Genomic DNA, 12,301 nt, shown 5'->3' with positions numbered 1-12,301 from the left:
GTTTTAAACATTCTCCACTGAGCTCCCTCTTTATCTTCCTGTCCTTGATATTCTCTTCTTCCTTCTGCTGTAGATTTTATAATATGTCCTGATAACTTCCTGTGCTCTGGTCAGGCTTCTATACTCTTCCATGTGTTTCTTTTCCAGCTGTTTCCTTATGCCTGACACCAGTGGGCAAGTAAGTCTGTTTCCCACTTTCCACCTTCTCTTACTGTTGAATGAAGCCTTTTGCTATGCAATGTCCATGAGCTGTGTCCATGAGCAGAAGGCTACACTTGGCTCCAGTACACAGATTATTATTTGAAGCAATCATTCTCTGCTGCTGCTTCAGATTATTTTCTACCTGCACTGAAGGTGTGCCTGAACCATTAAATGAGATGCCCTCCCCTTTTCCATCTGCTATGATGCTCTTATCTTTTGCAGCTTTTCTGATACCTTCTTATACTGTACCTTGAGTTTTGCCAGCTTACGTTGGATCCTTTAGGTTTGTTTTATCACTAGGTTTAACATGCACCCTTTCCCTAAATACAACGTGCTATAATCTAGGTGTTTTGACTGATCTAATGCCTAACCATTTCTTTTAAAGAATTGGAAACATGATATATTTTGAGACTTGTAATAGTTTCACCAACTTGCAGGATAAAGTTGTTATTGGAGTCGCTTACGATTGCTTGGAGAAGATGGTTTATTGGACAGACATAAGCAGCCCATCTATCAGCAGAGCAAGCCTGGGTGGAGGAGAGCCAGTATCCATTATAAAAACAGGTAGGAGAGTTGCGTAGATTTCTTCTTCACAATATTTTTTTTTCCAGCGGCAGGGCTCCCACAGAGAATCTTCATGGCCATACTTTCTATTGTTCTCAAGTGTTGAAAGGTATATGGGGGGTGGGAGTGTCTGAGAGTGGAGTCCTAACCCTCCCTGTTGATGGCTCACAGATTCCTCCCCACCAGTGCAGAGCAGCTTTGCTGGTGAGGTTGTGCCATGGCGGAGGCAGTGAACTCATGCTGGTTGTAGGGCATGGGAATTTCCAAAGTGTCAGGGTGTGGGCAGGGCATCAGTTGCTTTAGATCCACAGGATCCCTGATTCCCCCAAGGTGACCAATGCCTGTGCCTCCCTTGTCTATGGCATCACAAAAATTATGAAAAGATTCCTCCATACAGTTTCTGCATTGAGCAGCATAAGGCAGCCTTGCAGCTGTGCATTGACTGTGGCTGTGGATCCGCTGTTCTGCTTAAAAACAAAAACCACTGCCACTTCATTTCTCATATAAGCAACCAAACCCGGGATAATAATAGCACAGGCACTGATTATTTTATTAACATTGTCTCAGAAACAATTCCCCTTACATTGCAGTTCTGTACATGTCTCCTTAAATATAAATCCTATTGAATTTAAAGGTACCGGTACTTACTTTCAGGTATGTATAGGGTCTTTAGGATTGCAGTCTCAATGGTAAAACTGCCCCTAATGTCTGTTGGTAGGTTCGTTAGGTAACTTGTTTGGTAGGTTACTTAAAAAAAACAATCTGTAAGTACAAGTATGTTTTATTTAATAATGGGTTATTACAAGCAAGTATATAATATACCGTATTTTTCGCACCATAGGACGCACTTTTTCCCTCCTAAAAAGCAAGGGAAAATGTGTGTGTGTCCTATGGAGCGAATGCAGGCTTTCGCTGAAGCCTGGAGAGTGAGAGGGGTCGGTGCGCACCGACCCCTCTCGCTCTCCAGGCTTCAGGAAGCTATCCGCTAGCCGTGAGAGACCCAGCTCTCCCACGGCTAGCAGAGCGCTGCATTAATCCCAAGCTTCGGGATTAGCGCTCCGCTAGCCGTGTCTAGGCTACAGATAGCAGCCTGCTTCCCGGAGCGTCGGGTGCCCTGAAAGCAGAGCGCCCGGCGCTTCAGGAACACATCCGCAGCGTGGGGAGCCTTGCAGGAGTTCCCCACAGGGCTCCCCACACTGCGGATAGCAGCCTGCCGCCCGGCGGGTGAGGCACAATGTAGCAGAGCGCCCCTCACGCCGGGCAGACATCCGCAGCGTGCGGAGCCCTGCAGGAGTTCCCCACAGGGCTCCCCACGCTGTGGATAGCAGCCTGCCGCCCGGCGGGTGGAGCGCCCTGAAGCAGAGCGGATAGCAGCCTGCTGCCCGGAGCGTCGGGCGCCCTGAAAGCAGAGCTTCAGGAACACATCCGCAGTGTGGGGAGCCTTGCAGGAGTTCCCCACAGGGCTCCCCACGCTGCGGATAGCAGCCTGCCGCCCGGCGGGTGGGGCGCCCTGAAGCAGAGTGCCCCTCGCGCCGGGCAGACATCCGCAGCGTGCGGAGCCCTGCAGGAGTTCCCCGCAAGGCTCCCCAAGCTGCGGATAGCAGCCTGCCGCCCGGCGGGTGGGGCGCCCTGAAGCAGAGCGCCCCGCGCGCTAGGCAGACATCAGCCAGCCCCACAAGCTCGGGGGACAGCAGGGAGGCGCAGCGCCACTATCCCACTGTTCCTCGACCTGGTTCGGTTTCCCTGACCTGCTTTTGGGGGGGAAATAAAGGGAAATTTTTTTTCCTTTATTTCCCCCCCCAAAAAAAACTAGGTGCGTCCTATGGTCCGGTGCGTCCAATCGTGCGAAAAATACGGTATATAGCAAAAATGCATGAACCAAATTGTTTTATTGTCACAACAGGCACTGAAACTTCAAGCTACATTTTTCTTCTTTGTTGCTACAATTTGTGGTGTGCTTGTGCTGATGATTTTATTTTTAATGTTAAAGTTCTGATAGTTCATATTTGGATTGTTCTGCAAGACCATGTTTTGTCTTATGGCCCTTCCAGCTCTCATTTGGCTCTCCAGCTGTGTTGCCTGTTGAATTGTAGGACCTTTCCAAGCCCCACAGCTGCACAGACTACTCCACAGGGAGAATGCTCCTCCATCCTGCAACCAAATAAATTGGATCCATGTATATCTTCATAAGCCTGCTTCTTGCCAGGCTCTGAGCCTCCCCATTCCTCTCAGGCAGGCTTGTGTAATAATAATAATAATAATAATAATAATAATAATAATAATAAATAGATAGATAAATGATAGATAGATAAATAGATAAATAGATGGATAGATAGATGATAGATAGAAAGATGATAGATAGATAGATAGATAGATAGATAGATAGATAGATAGATAGATAGATAGATAGATATAGATGATAGATAAATCAACCGCAGAAAATAAGTGTTGAGCTGGGAGAAGGGATGCTAACAGCCAGTCATGTAAATTCCATATCCACATAATGTAGATTAGGTGTACTTGTGGCTGATTTTCTTCCCAGGCTGGTTGACATTTTACTCCAGGCCACACAGTGGCTTTAAATCTCTTAGCAGACAGCACCAGTCAAATATGGATCTGGACTGTTCTTGATGTCATTTTTATTGACAACCTTTAGTACACCGTTGGATAGACAGACAGATAGAACAGAGTTTGTGTAGTGGTCTCCTCAAATGTAATTATATTTACCATTTCAGCCTCAGTTGTGAACAGTGTTATTTTAAAAAGAAAGAGAAAGCTTTGATCTTCTGAATTAATCAGAGCACTTTCCCCCCAAAGCAGAAGAAAGCATAACATGTATTTTGAAACTATATGTTTTAATCATTCATTCATCAATCTGGGTTTGAGTTTAGCAGCCCCTGGGGCCAGGATAGTAGATCATTATCTGCTATTTCCTGTTGCTTTAGACCTGGTCATTGTCCAAGGAAAACTATGCACTTACATTTCTCAGAATTGTTCCAAACTTAAATCTACTCTCCAACATTATTAGCCACTCAAAGTCCAATTTTCTTTTTTCTGTTAGCTAAGATCAGCTGTTAGTTTTTAAAGTCTGATTACTTAAAAAAAAATGTTTTTTGGCAGATCTACAGTTTGACGCATTTTTTTTGCCTTAGTAAACTTTTCTTTTCATAAACTTGGGCAGTTTCATTTTATTTTAAACACCCTCATGCCAAGAAGCCCTAAAACTGTGTTACGGTTCTGTGGTTCCACCTTGAGAGGCATTAGGAGATCCAAGAAGGCTAGTGGATAAAGAAGCCTGGTAATAAAAACCCGTTTTCTGGTAGCAGCAACTTCATACACAGGGAGAGGAGTACAATCTTTTGTGGCTGGATCTCTCAAGGCAGCACAGGACAAACACAGAGCTTTGCATACAACATTTGTAAGCAGTTTTTGTGGCACCTTCTTGCTAAATTTTAACTTAGCATAAGAATAGAGCAGTGCAGAAAAATGAAATGAAATATAGCTGTTTTTATAAAATGGAGGTGCCTGGAAGGTAGGCTTTTTCCTGAGAAAGGGCACCGAGTGTTACAGTTTCAGCTAAATAATGACAGGTGGAGCACGAAACATTTCAAAACTGTTTCGTTGGCATTTTTGTTATTTTTATACTTCCATACTACAAGAATAGCTGTTCCCATCATTCTTTTTTTTTTCATATAATTTTTATTAATCCACAAATAAAACAAAACAAAGTGCATAAATTTCACATCTTTTCCATTACTTATTTCTCTTTTGGACTTCCCTCAACTGTTCCGTAAATCATTCATAGTCGTAATTATAATTACACATTTCTCAAATTTGTATTGACATTATTTATCTCTTTTTTTCTTATTCCCTTTAGACAATACTTCTTACTTTTCTTACAGTGCTTCTTTAAATCCCTTAAGCGTCATCTGTCCTTCACTTAAACATTCCAGATATTCCTCAAATTTCCCCCAGTTCTCGATGAACTTTTGGTCTCTTAGGTATCTGATCTTCCCTGTCAATTTGTCTAGCTCTGCATAATCTAACAGTTTTATTCTGCACTCTTCTATGGTGGGTATTTCTTGCTGTTTCCAACTCTGGGCCAGTAACACTCTTGCGGCAGTGATTGCGTATCTAAAAAATTTGCAGTCTTCCCTTTTTATCTCATTTCCTACCATTCCCAACAGAAAGACTTCTGGTTTTTTCGTAAATGTGTACAGTGGTGCCTCGCTAGACGAAATTAATCCGTTCCGCGATTCTCTTCGTCTAGCGGTTTTTTCGTCTTGCGAAGCAAGCCCATTGACAGCTTAGCGGATTAGTGCTAGAGCTGTCAAGCGGCTTCCAGCGATCAGCTGTTAAGCGGCTTATCAGCGGAACAGCTGATAAGCGGCTTAGCGGCTTAGGAAAAGGGCAAAAAAAGCAAAAAAAAACCGCTGGGGGACGCAAGATTTTTTCGTCTTGTGAAGCAACCCCATAGGGAAATTCGTTTTGCGAAGCGCCTCCAAAACAGAAAAACCCTTTCGTCTAGCGGGTTTTTCGTCTTGCGAGGCGTTCGTCTTGCGGGGCACCACTGTATTTTAAAATCTTCTTTAACTCATTGTATATTTTCTCCCAGAAGTCTTTCACTTTCTTACAATCCCACCACAAATGGAAGAAAGTACCCTCTTTATCCCTGCATTTCCAGCACCGATTGCATGTCTTGTACATTTTTGCCAGTTTTACCGGCGTCATGTACCATCTATAGAACATCTTCATCGTGTTTTCTTTTAACGTCATACAAGCAGTGAATTGGCTGTTCCCATCATTCTTGGAGCATCTCACTCCTGTCACTTCAAGATTTTCGCAAGATGACACCATGAGAGCTTTAAGCCCCTAGTATTTATCCTGCCACTGTTGCTGAGCTCAAACTTCTTTGCTCCATTTCCACTGTCTGGTCTGCTTTCCTGTCACCATTTTTGCACATTACAAGATGTCAGAATGCCTTGACTCAGGACACAGCAGCGCTTGTTGTGGTCATCGCATGATGGCATTACTGTAAGCTGCATCTTTTTTGCAAGCAATAATCATACAGAAAAAAAACGAAAGCAGGATCACAGTAGATTTTGGTTTTAGCAAGGTTCCTATCCAGCTCACCAAATGTAGAATTTCTCCTATATTTCAAATCTATAAAACATTTAGATTCTTAAAACTATTAGATATCTGTCATATATACACCAATGGATTTGGCATTCATGAGCTATTTTTATGCAATTTTTCCCTGTCCTCAGTGGACAGTTTTCCGCTAGCTACAAAGAACTTTGGAACGGAACACTATTGCTTTTCTGTATTAACAGAGCAATCTGAATTTTTTTAAATTATAATATTATTTATAATTAATAATTTATTATTATTAAAATTATAAAATTATTTTCAGCTTGAAAGCTGTGACCCCTTGTTTTAGGGAAGCAAGCTTAATCAAAGGAAACCACACAATAAGTGCCTTATTGGCTGGTCTCCATACTCTAAATTAGCATCCATTTGCTTTTACAAATTTAGGATGGCCATGCATGATATATTGTGAGACATTTTTTACTTCCCACTGCTTTGACCTATTGATAGAATCAATATTTTATGGGGTATTTAAGGATGAGGGTGGGGATATAATGTTTCCCATCTGTAATTGCTCTACTTTACTTTATAAGAAAGGTGCTTTGTCTTCATATTATTTAGATGACTCTTTCTAAACTTACAGCATAAAAATAATGGTAGTGTACAATAACATAAAACATCCTAAAATCATAAGAGGCAGAATAAGTTACCAACAAATTGCAGAACAGATTACCAAGCACAGAACAAATTACAATCACATTAACTGTCTAAAAAGGCTTGATGAAGCAAACTTTTTCAGCAGTTGATGAAATGTAAAAAATTGTAGGTGCCTGTCTGATTTCTGTAGGAAAAGTGAAAACACTGGTCCCACTGAAAGCCATGATCTGCATGGAAACTAAATGTACCGTATTTTTCGCCCCATAGGGCGCACTGCCCCATAGGGCGCACATAGGGTTTTTTTGGGGGGGGGATAAAGAAAAAAAATTATTTCCCCTCCAGGCGTGGGGGAAGCCCGAGCTTCCCCAAACCCCAGCCCCGAGAACAGCCTGCTATCCGCAAGCCTAGGGAGCCCGGCGGGAAGTTGCGCCGGTCTGCCCAGGCTTGTGGAGAGCTGCGCGAAGCCCGGGCGCACTCTTCAGTGCGCCCCAGGCTTCGGAATGCAGGCAGCTCTGCGCAGCCATCGGGAGCCAGGCGCGACTTCACGCAGGGCTCCCAAGGGCTGCGCAGAGCTGCGGGCAACCAGGGACTGCAGGCAGCTCTGTGCAGCCATCGGGAGCCAGGCACAACTTCACGCCGGGCTCCCAAGGGCTGCGCAGAGCTTCCTGAAGCCTGCATTCACCCCATAGGACGCACACACATTTCCCCTTCATTTTTGGAGGGGAAAAAGTGCGTCCTATAGGGCGAAAAATACGGTATATGTGAAAGCTGTAAGACAGATGATAATAGTGATCTGCCTGGTGTGTAAAGGGCAATATGGCCCTTAGGTGACCTAGCCTTGGACTGTTTGGGGTTATATATACTAACAGTACTTCTCTGCACTTATCTCAGAAAGTGTACTGGCAACCAGTTCAGAGCTTTCAGACCAGTATAAGATTGCAGGGGGTTGGACTAGGTGACCCTTGTTGTTCCTTCCAACCCCACGCTTCTATGCTGATACAAAGCTACTCCAGCCGAAAGCCAGGCTGCAGCATTTTGCAATAGCTGCAGTTTCCAAATCAGTATCAAGGGTAAACCCACATAGAGCACTTTGCAGTAGTTCACTGTAGTCCTTACCAAGGCCTGCACAACTATGGCCAAAGTTATTTCTCTCCAGGAACAGCCACAGCTGCTGCACCTGCCGAAGCTAAGATTTAATTGGGAATTGGCTGGCACTGCATAACATGGGGTGCTGACATGAGGCAGGGCCTTCTGGACAGAGATGTGATTGTTTTATTCAGGCCTTTGGCTAGAGGAGGGGAGTTTTACAGCCCAACCCCTGGCTGGCTGCTGCATTGCATTTTATTGCCATATTGTTGTTGTTATTATGTACTGTATTGATTTTGACCATTGTTTCAATTATTCTTAGCCACCCTGAACTCCTGTTGGAGAAAAGGCAAATGGGTGAGGGTGATAATAATAACTTTGATGGTGTATTTGTTTCCACAAATGAGAACAGTGATTGAGATGTTTTAGATGAATGGCAGTATATTTCAGGATTCTCTTTCCCCTTTTCACCCAGATTTGGAAAGCCCTGAAGGAATAGCACTGGATCACCTTGGGCGCACCATCTTCTGGACAGATTCTCAGCTCGATAGGATAGAGGTAGCAAAGTTAGATGGTAGCCAGCGCAGAGTGCTGTTTGACACTGACCTTGTGAACCCCAGAGCCATCGTAGCAGATCCTATGAGAGGGTAGGTAAACTACAGTACTTAGGAACATGCTGGTGTTCTTAGAACATACTTGCTGATAGCTCAGTTAATTTCAGTGTCTGTTGTCCACTTATTTCCACATGCTGCTATTAAAATATTTTAAGGCTAATTTTCGGGAGAGAAATGCCCATTTAAAGTGGTTTACAATCAAAAACAAGAAAAGTTGGAAAAGAAACCAATGAAATTTAGAAGTTAAAACGGCAACTCAGTAACTTTCATTTTTTTTTCTTTTTTAACAGAGCTGCTTCGCATAATTTACTTATACTTCTCCCCTCCCCCTTGTTAACCAAGGTGCTTTTTTTTCTTGACACCCTACTTGGCGTAAGCTGCATGATTCTTTTTATTTGTATATGCAGAAATCTTTATTGGACAGACTGGAACAGAGAGGCTCCAAAAATTGAAGCCTCATACATGGATGGCACAAACAGAAGGATTCTTGTTAAAGAAGATTTGGGGCTACCAAATGGGCTGACATTTGACACTTACTCTTCATTGCTGTGCTGGGTAGATGCAGGTAAAGCCTTATCCATAATGCACTATGAACTATAAATTTATGAATCACTGACTCTCAAATCTTCTTCTAACAGATGCCTACAAAAGGAATGCATAATTACTTCAACTTTCTGTTAGTCACATACATCAAAATGGTTGTTGACTGATTACTATTTTTTTGCATATTGTCCTTCTGGAGGCCATAGGCATATTGAGTAGGAAGGATGGCAGTAAGAACTTTGTTGGGTTAAGTAAACGCATTGTAGAGCATGTGCTTTGAAGGCACAAGACTCCAGGTTCAATCTTTGGCATGTCCACCTAAGGCTGGGAAATAATCCTATCTGAAGCCCTGGAGAGCGACCTTTTCATAGTGTAGACAAAACTGAGTTACATGACCAACAATCTGATTCTGTATAAGGAAGTCTTTTTTGTACTGAAGAATTCATGAGGCTACTTTTTGCATCAAGCATGAGGAGGCTGCGATTGAGACAAAACCAAGATTTTTATTGTGGACCTTGTGTGACCCATATCAAATACCAGTAAAGGGGAAGAAAGACTATACTTAACCCAAATGATTGCTGGGAAGAGATGTCAACAAATTCTTGGATGGATGAGCTTAGAAGGGACCATAATTCTGAACATACTGGTTTTCTTGCGTCATTGTGCTTTTTCTCTTACAAAAGAACTATTTTTGTCACAGACAAAGACCAAATTGTTTTGTTGTATGCAGGCACCAAAAGGGTCGAATGTATGGATCCCAATCAACTCAGTCGGCGAAAAATCCTCGAAGGAATCCAGTATCCATTCAGCATTACAAGCTATGGGAAGAATTTGTTTTACACAGACTGGAGAAGGTATGATGGTGTTGTGTGAAAGTTATTCACTTGTATTTTATATTCCACACACACATATGCCCACTTTGGCCTCACGGAAGCTGTATTTGTCCTTTTGGCAATCTCTGAGTTTTTTCTCCAGGCGAACAACTGAAGCAGGTTTTCCTAAGGAGGATGCTTTTGTGTTAAGTGTTTATTCTGAACATGGTGAATGGGATTTGGAAGGTAATGTTCCTGCCTTATGGCAGTACTTTCTCTAATGTGTAAAGCAGAAGCTGGTTATTTGAAGCCTTTTCCCTTCCTGCTCAATATGCAGATGTTGAAACTTAATATAAAGCTTCTAAATATTAGCTATGGTATGTGGAGGGTTGAAGATTTAGATCTTTGAGGGTCAGTCTGGGCAAAAACATGTTTGAAAACAAAAGCTGGGAGCAAACACTTCAAAACTTTAGCAAGAGATTGGCTTCAATGCAGCAGTGTGTGTGTGTGTGTGTGTGTGTGTGTGTTTAGCAATAGCATCTGTGCAAGTGTTCACCCTAAGGCCGAAAGTCTCATCCAGGAGCTAGGCGTGTGTGGGAGCAGCCCCAGTCAGAATTGTTGGCAATAGCACCCGTCATCAGTGTGCAGGGAGAGAGGGAAGCAGAAGGCTGGACTGAGCCCTACTTTGTACTCTTCAAAACAGATGATTGAACTTTTCACCTTGGGAAAATTTATGCATATAGCACCTATTTGTGTACAGGTTCTTGCTTGGGATACTTTCATGTGCACACATCTGTGACTTGATTAGGATAACAGTCCACTTGTTTTTCACAGTGTTGAGAATAAGCCAGAGGATCCTTTAGTTCAGAGGATCTGGTTTCTGCTGTACGTCCAGGGATCCCATACACTCCCATATTGTCAAGGGTGTGCTTTTACATTAGGAGACACTGAATATAGCCATGCAAACATAGATTTTGATCTAAATACTTCTTTCATGAATTGAAACTCCTTCTGTGCACAGAATAGAACCCTTGGATCTCAGCTGCTGTATCCTCAAAACTAACATGGTTACAGGTTCTTCAAATGGAGAAAGGGCTTTAATGTTCTGTATCCGAAGGCTCCTCCCCCCCCCCTTTTTTTATTGCTGCGGAGCTTTCACTGTAAAAACCCACTCTTTAGCACTCAGTCGGAGCAAACAGCAATTTGGGTTTTCTGCTGATTTGCTTTAAAGATTCAGCTTTAAAGTGGGGGGTTTTTTCTGGAGAAAGCTTCCAAGCAACAAAAAAGGTCACCCTGAGATGGAGCTTTAAAGCGCAGACCATATCTGGAAGGACTGGAGGAAAGGTAAGTGTGGACAAGCCCTAACCCAGGCATAGGCAAACTCGCCCCTCCAGATGTTTTGGGACTACAACTCCCATCATCCCTAGCTAACAGGACTAGTGGTCAGGGGTGATGGGAGTTGTAGTCCCAAAACATCTGGAGGGCCGAGTTTGCCTATGCCTGCCCTAACCCTTGATGGTAACAGCAGTTTCTTCCTTGCAGCCTCATCATTTCTTCTCACTATTTAAAAAATGGTTTCATTTTTTTCTGTTCCTTAGAGATGCTGTGGTAACAGTTGACCGTACCACCTCACAGGAGACTGACAACTTCCAGCCTCATAAACGTACTCGTCTTTATGGAATAACTACAGCCTTGGCTCAGTGTCCGCAAGGTAATTGCAGAATTATTATTTTTTCATTTATAAGTTACTATGGGACGCGGGTGGCGCTGTGGGTTAAACCACAGAGCCTAGGACTTGCTGATCAGAAGGTCGACGGTTCGAATCTCCATGACGGGGTGAGCTTCTGTTGCTCGGTCCCTGCTCCTGCCCACCTAGCAGTTCAAAAGCACGTCAAAGTGCAATTGGATAAATAGGTACCACTCCGGCAGGAAGGTAAACAGCATTTTCGTGCGCTGCTCTGGTTCATCAGAAGCGGCTTAGTCATCCTGGCCACATGACCTGGAAGCTGTACGCTGGCTCCCTCGGCCAATAAAGCGAGATCAGCGCTGCAACCCCAGTCGGTCACGACTGGACCTAATGGTCAGAGGTCCCTTTACCTTTACCTTATGGAATCTGAATAAAATAAAATAAGCTGATCAAGCATATAAAATAATATATAAGCTGATCAAGCATATATTCAACAATGGATCAAGGGACTGCTTTTGCCTTCCACCCTTTCTTTTAATTGAATAATTTAGAAAAGCTTAATACTATCAGCTCTATTTGCAGATAGGTAGCCGTGTTGGTCTGCCATAGTCAAAACAAAAAAAATTCCTTCCAGTAGCACCTTAAAGACCAACTAAGTCAGTTCTTGGTATGAGCTTTCGTGTGCATGCACACTTCTTGTACTAAGGTGCTTTTCCTGATGTACAAAAACATTTTAATTGTTGTTGACTGTATTAGTTAGGCTTTGTTCTGTAATTGGATCTTGAGAAACACTGCGACTGTCTCCAGTTGCCCATCTTGTCATTTCGCTTGTTTAACTAAGATGTTAGAATTTTTTTCAGATTCATGTGCGAAGCTTTCAGTTAAATAAACAAACAGTTGCATGTCCCAAATGTGCTCTGTGGAGCTGGAAAACATTGCAGAGATGGTATTTTTGTTCAAAGGAAAACTCCTGGCTTTGTTAGGTTCACAAGCATATTGTGTTCAAGAGCGGAGTCCTAGCTGCTTAGTTTATTGTTTCTGGACAAGCA

The 12,301-nt window shown here is 43.0% G+C and overlaps 1 protein-coding gene across 7 annotated transcripts in view; it reads left to right on the top strand.

The window, feature by feature from the left end:
* Positions 1-12,301, top strand: part of NID1 (nidogen 1) — a 54,803-nt gene that overhangs the window by 36,978 nt on the left and 5,524 nt on the right. For all 7 annotated transcript variants that reach the window (XR_014562484.1, XR_014562485.1, XR_014562486.1 and 4 more), the window contains exons 15-19: positions 639-765; positions 8,072-8,243; positions 8,618-8,775; positions 9,484-9,607; positions 11,164-11,276. Coding sequence is in view for 1 of the 7 variants with exons in the window: in XM_083732194.1 (XP_083588320.1) it covers positions 639-765; positions 8,072-8,243; positions 8,618-8,775; positions 9,484-9,607; positions 11,164-11,276 (694 nt within the window). In the remaining 6 variants the exon portion in view is untranslated. The remainder of the gene's footprint in view (positions 1-638; positions 766-8,071; positions 8,244-8,617; positions 8,776-9,483; positions 9,608-11,163; positions 11,277-12,301) is intronic.

The sequence above is a fragment of the Podarcis gaigeae genome (genome assembly GCF_964106915.1).
Source record: "Podarcis gaigeae genome assembly, chromosome: 3".
In the NCBI taxonomy this organism is placed as follows: Eukaryota; Metazoa; Chordata; class Lepidosauria; order Squamata; family Lacertidae; genus Podarcis; species Podarcis gaigeae.
Note: the sequence above shows the minus strand (reverse complement) of the source record. Positions and strands in the feature narration are given on the sequence as shown.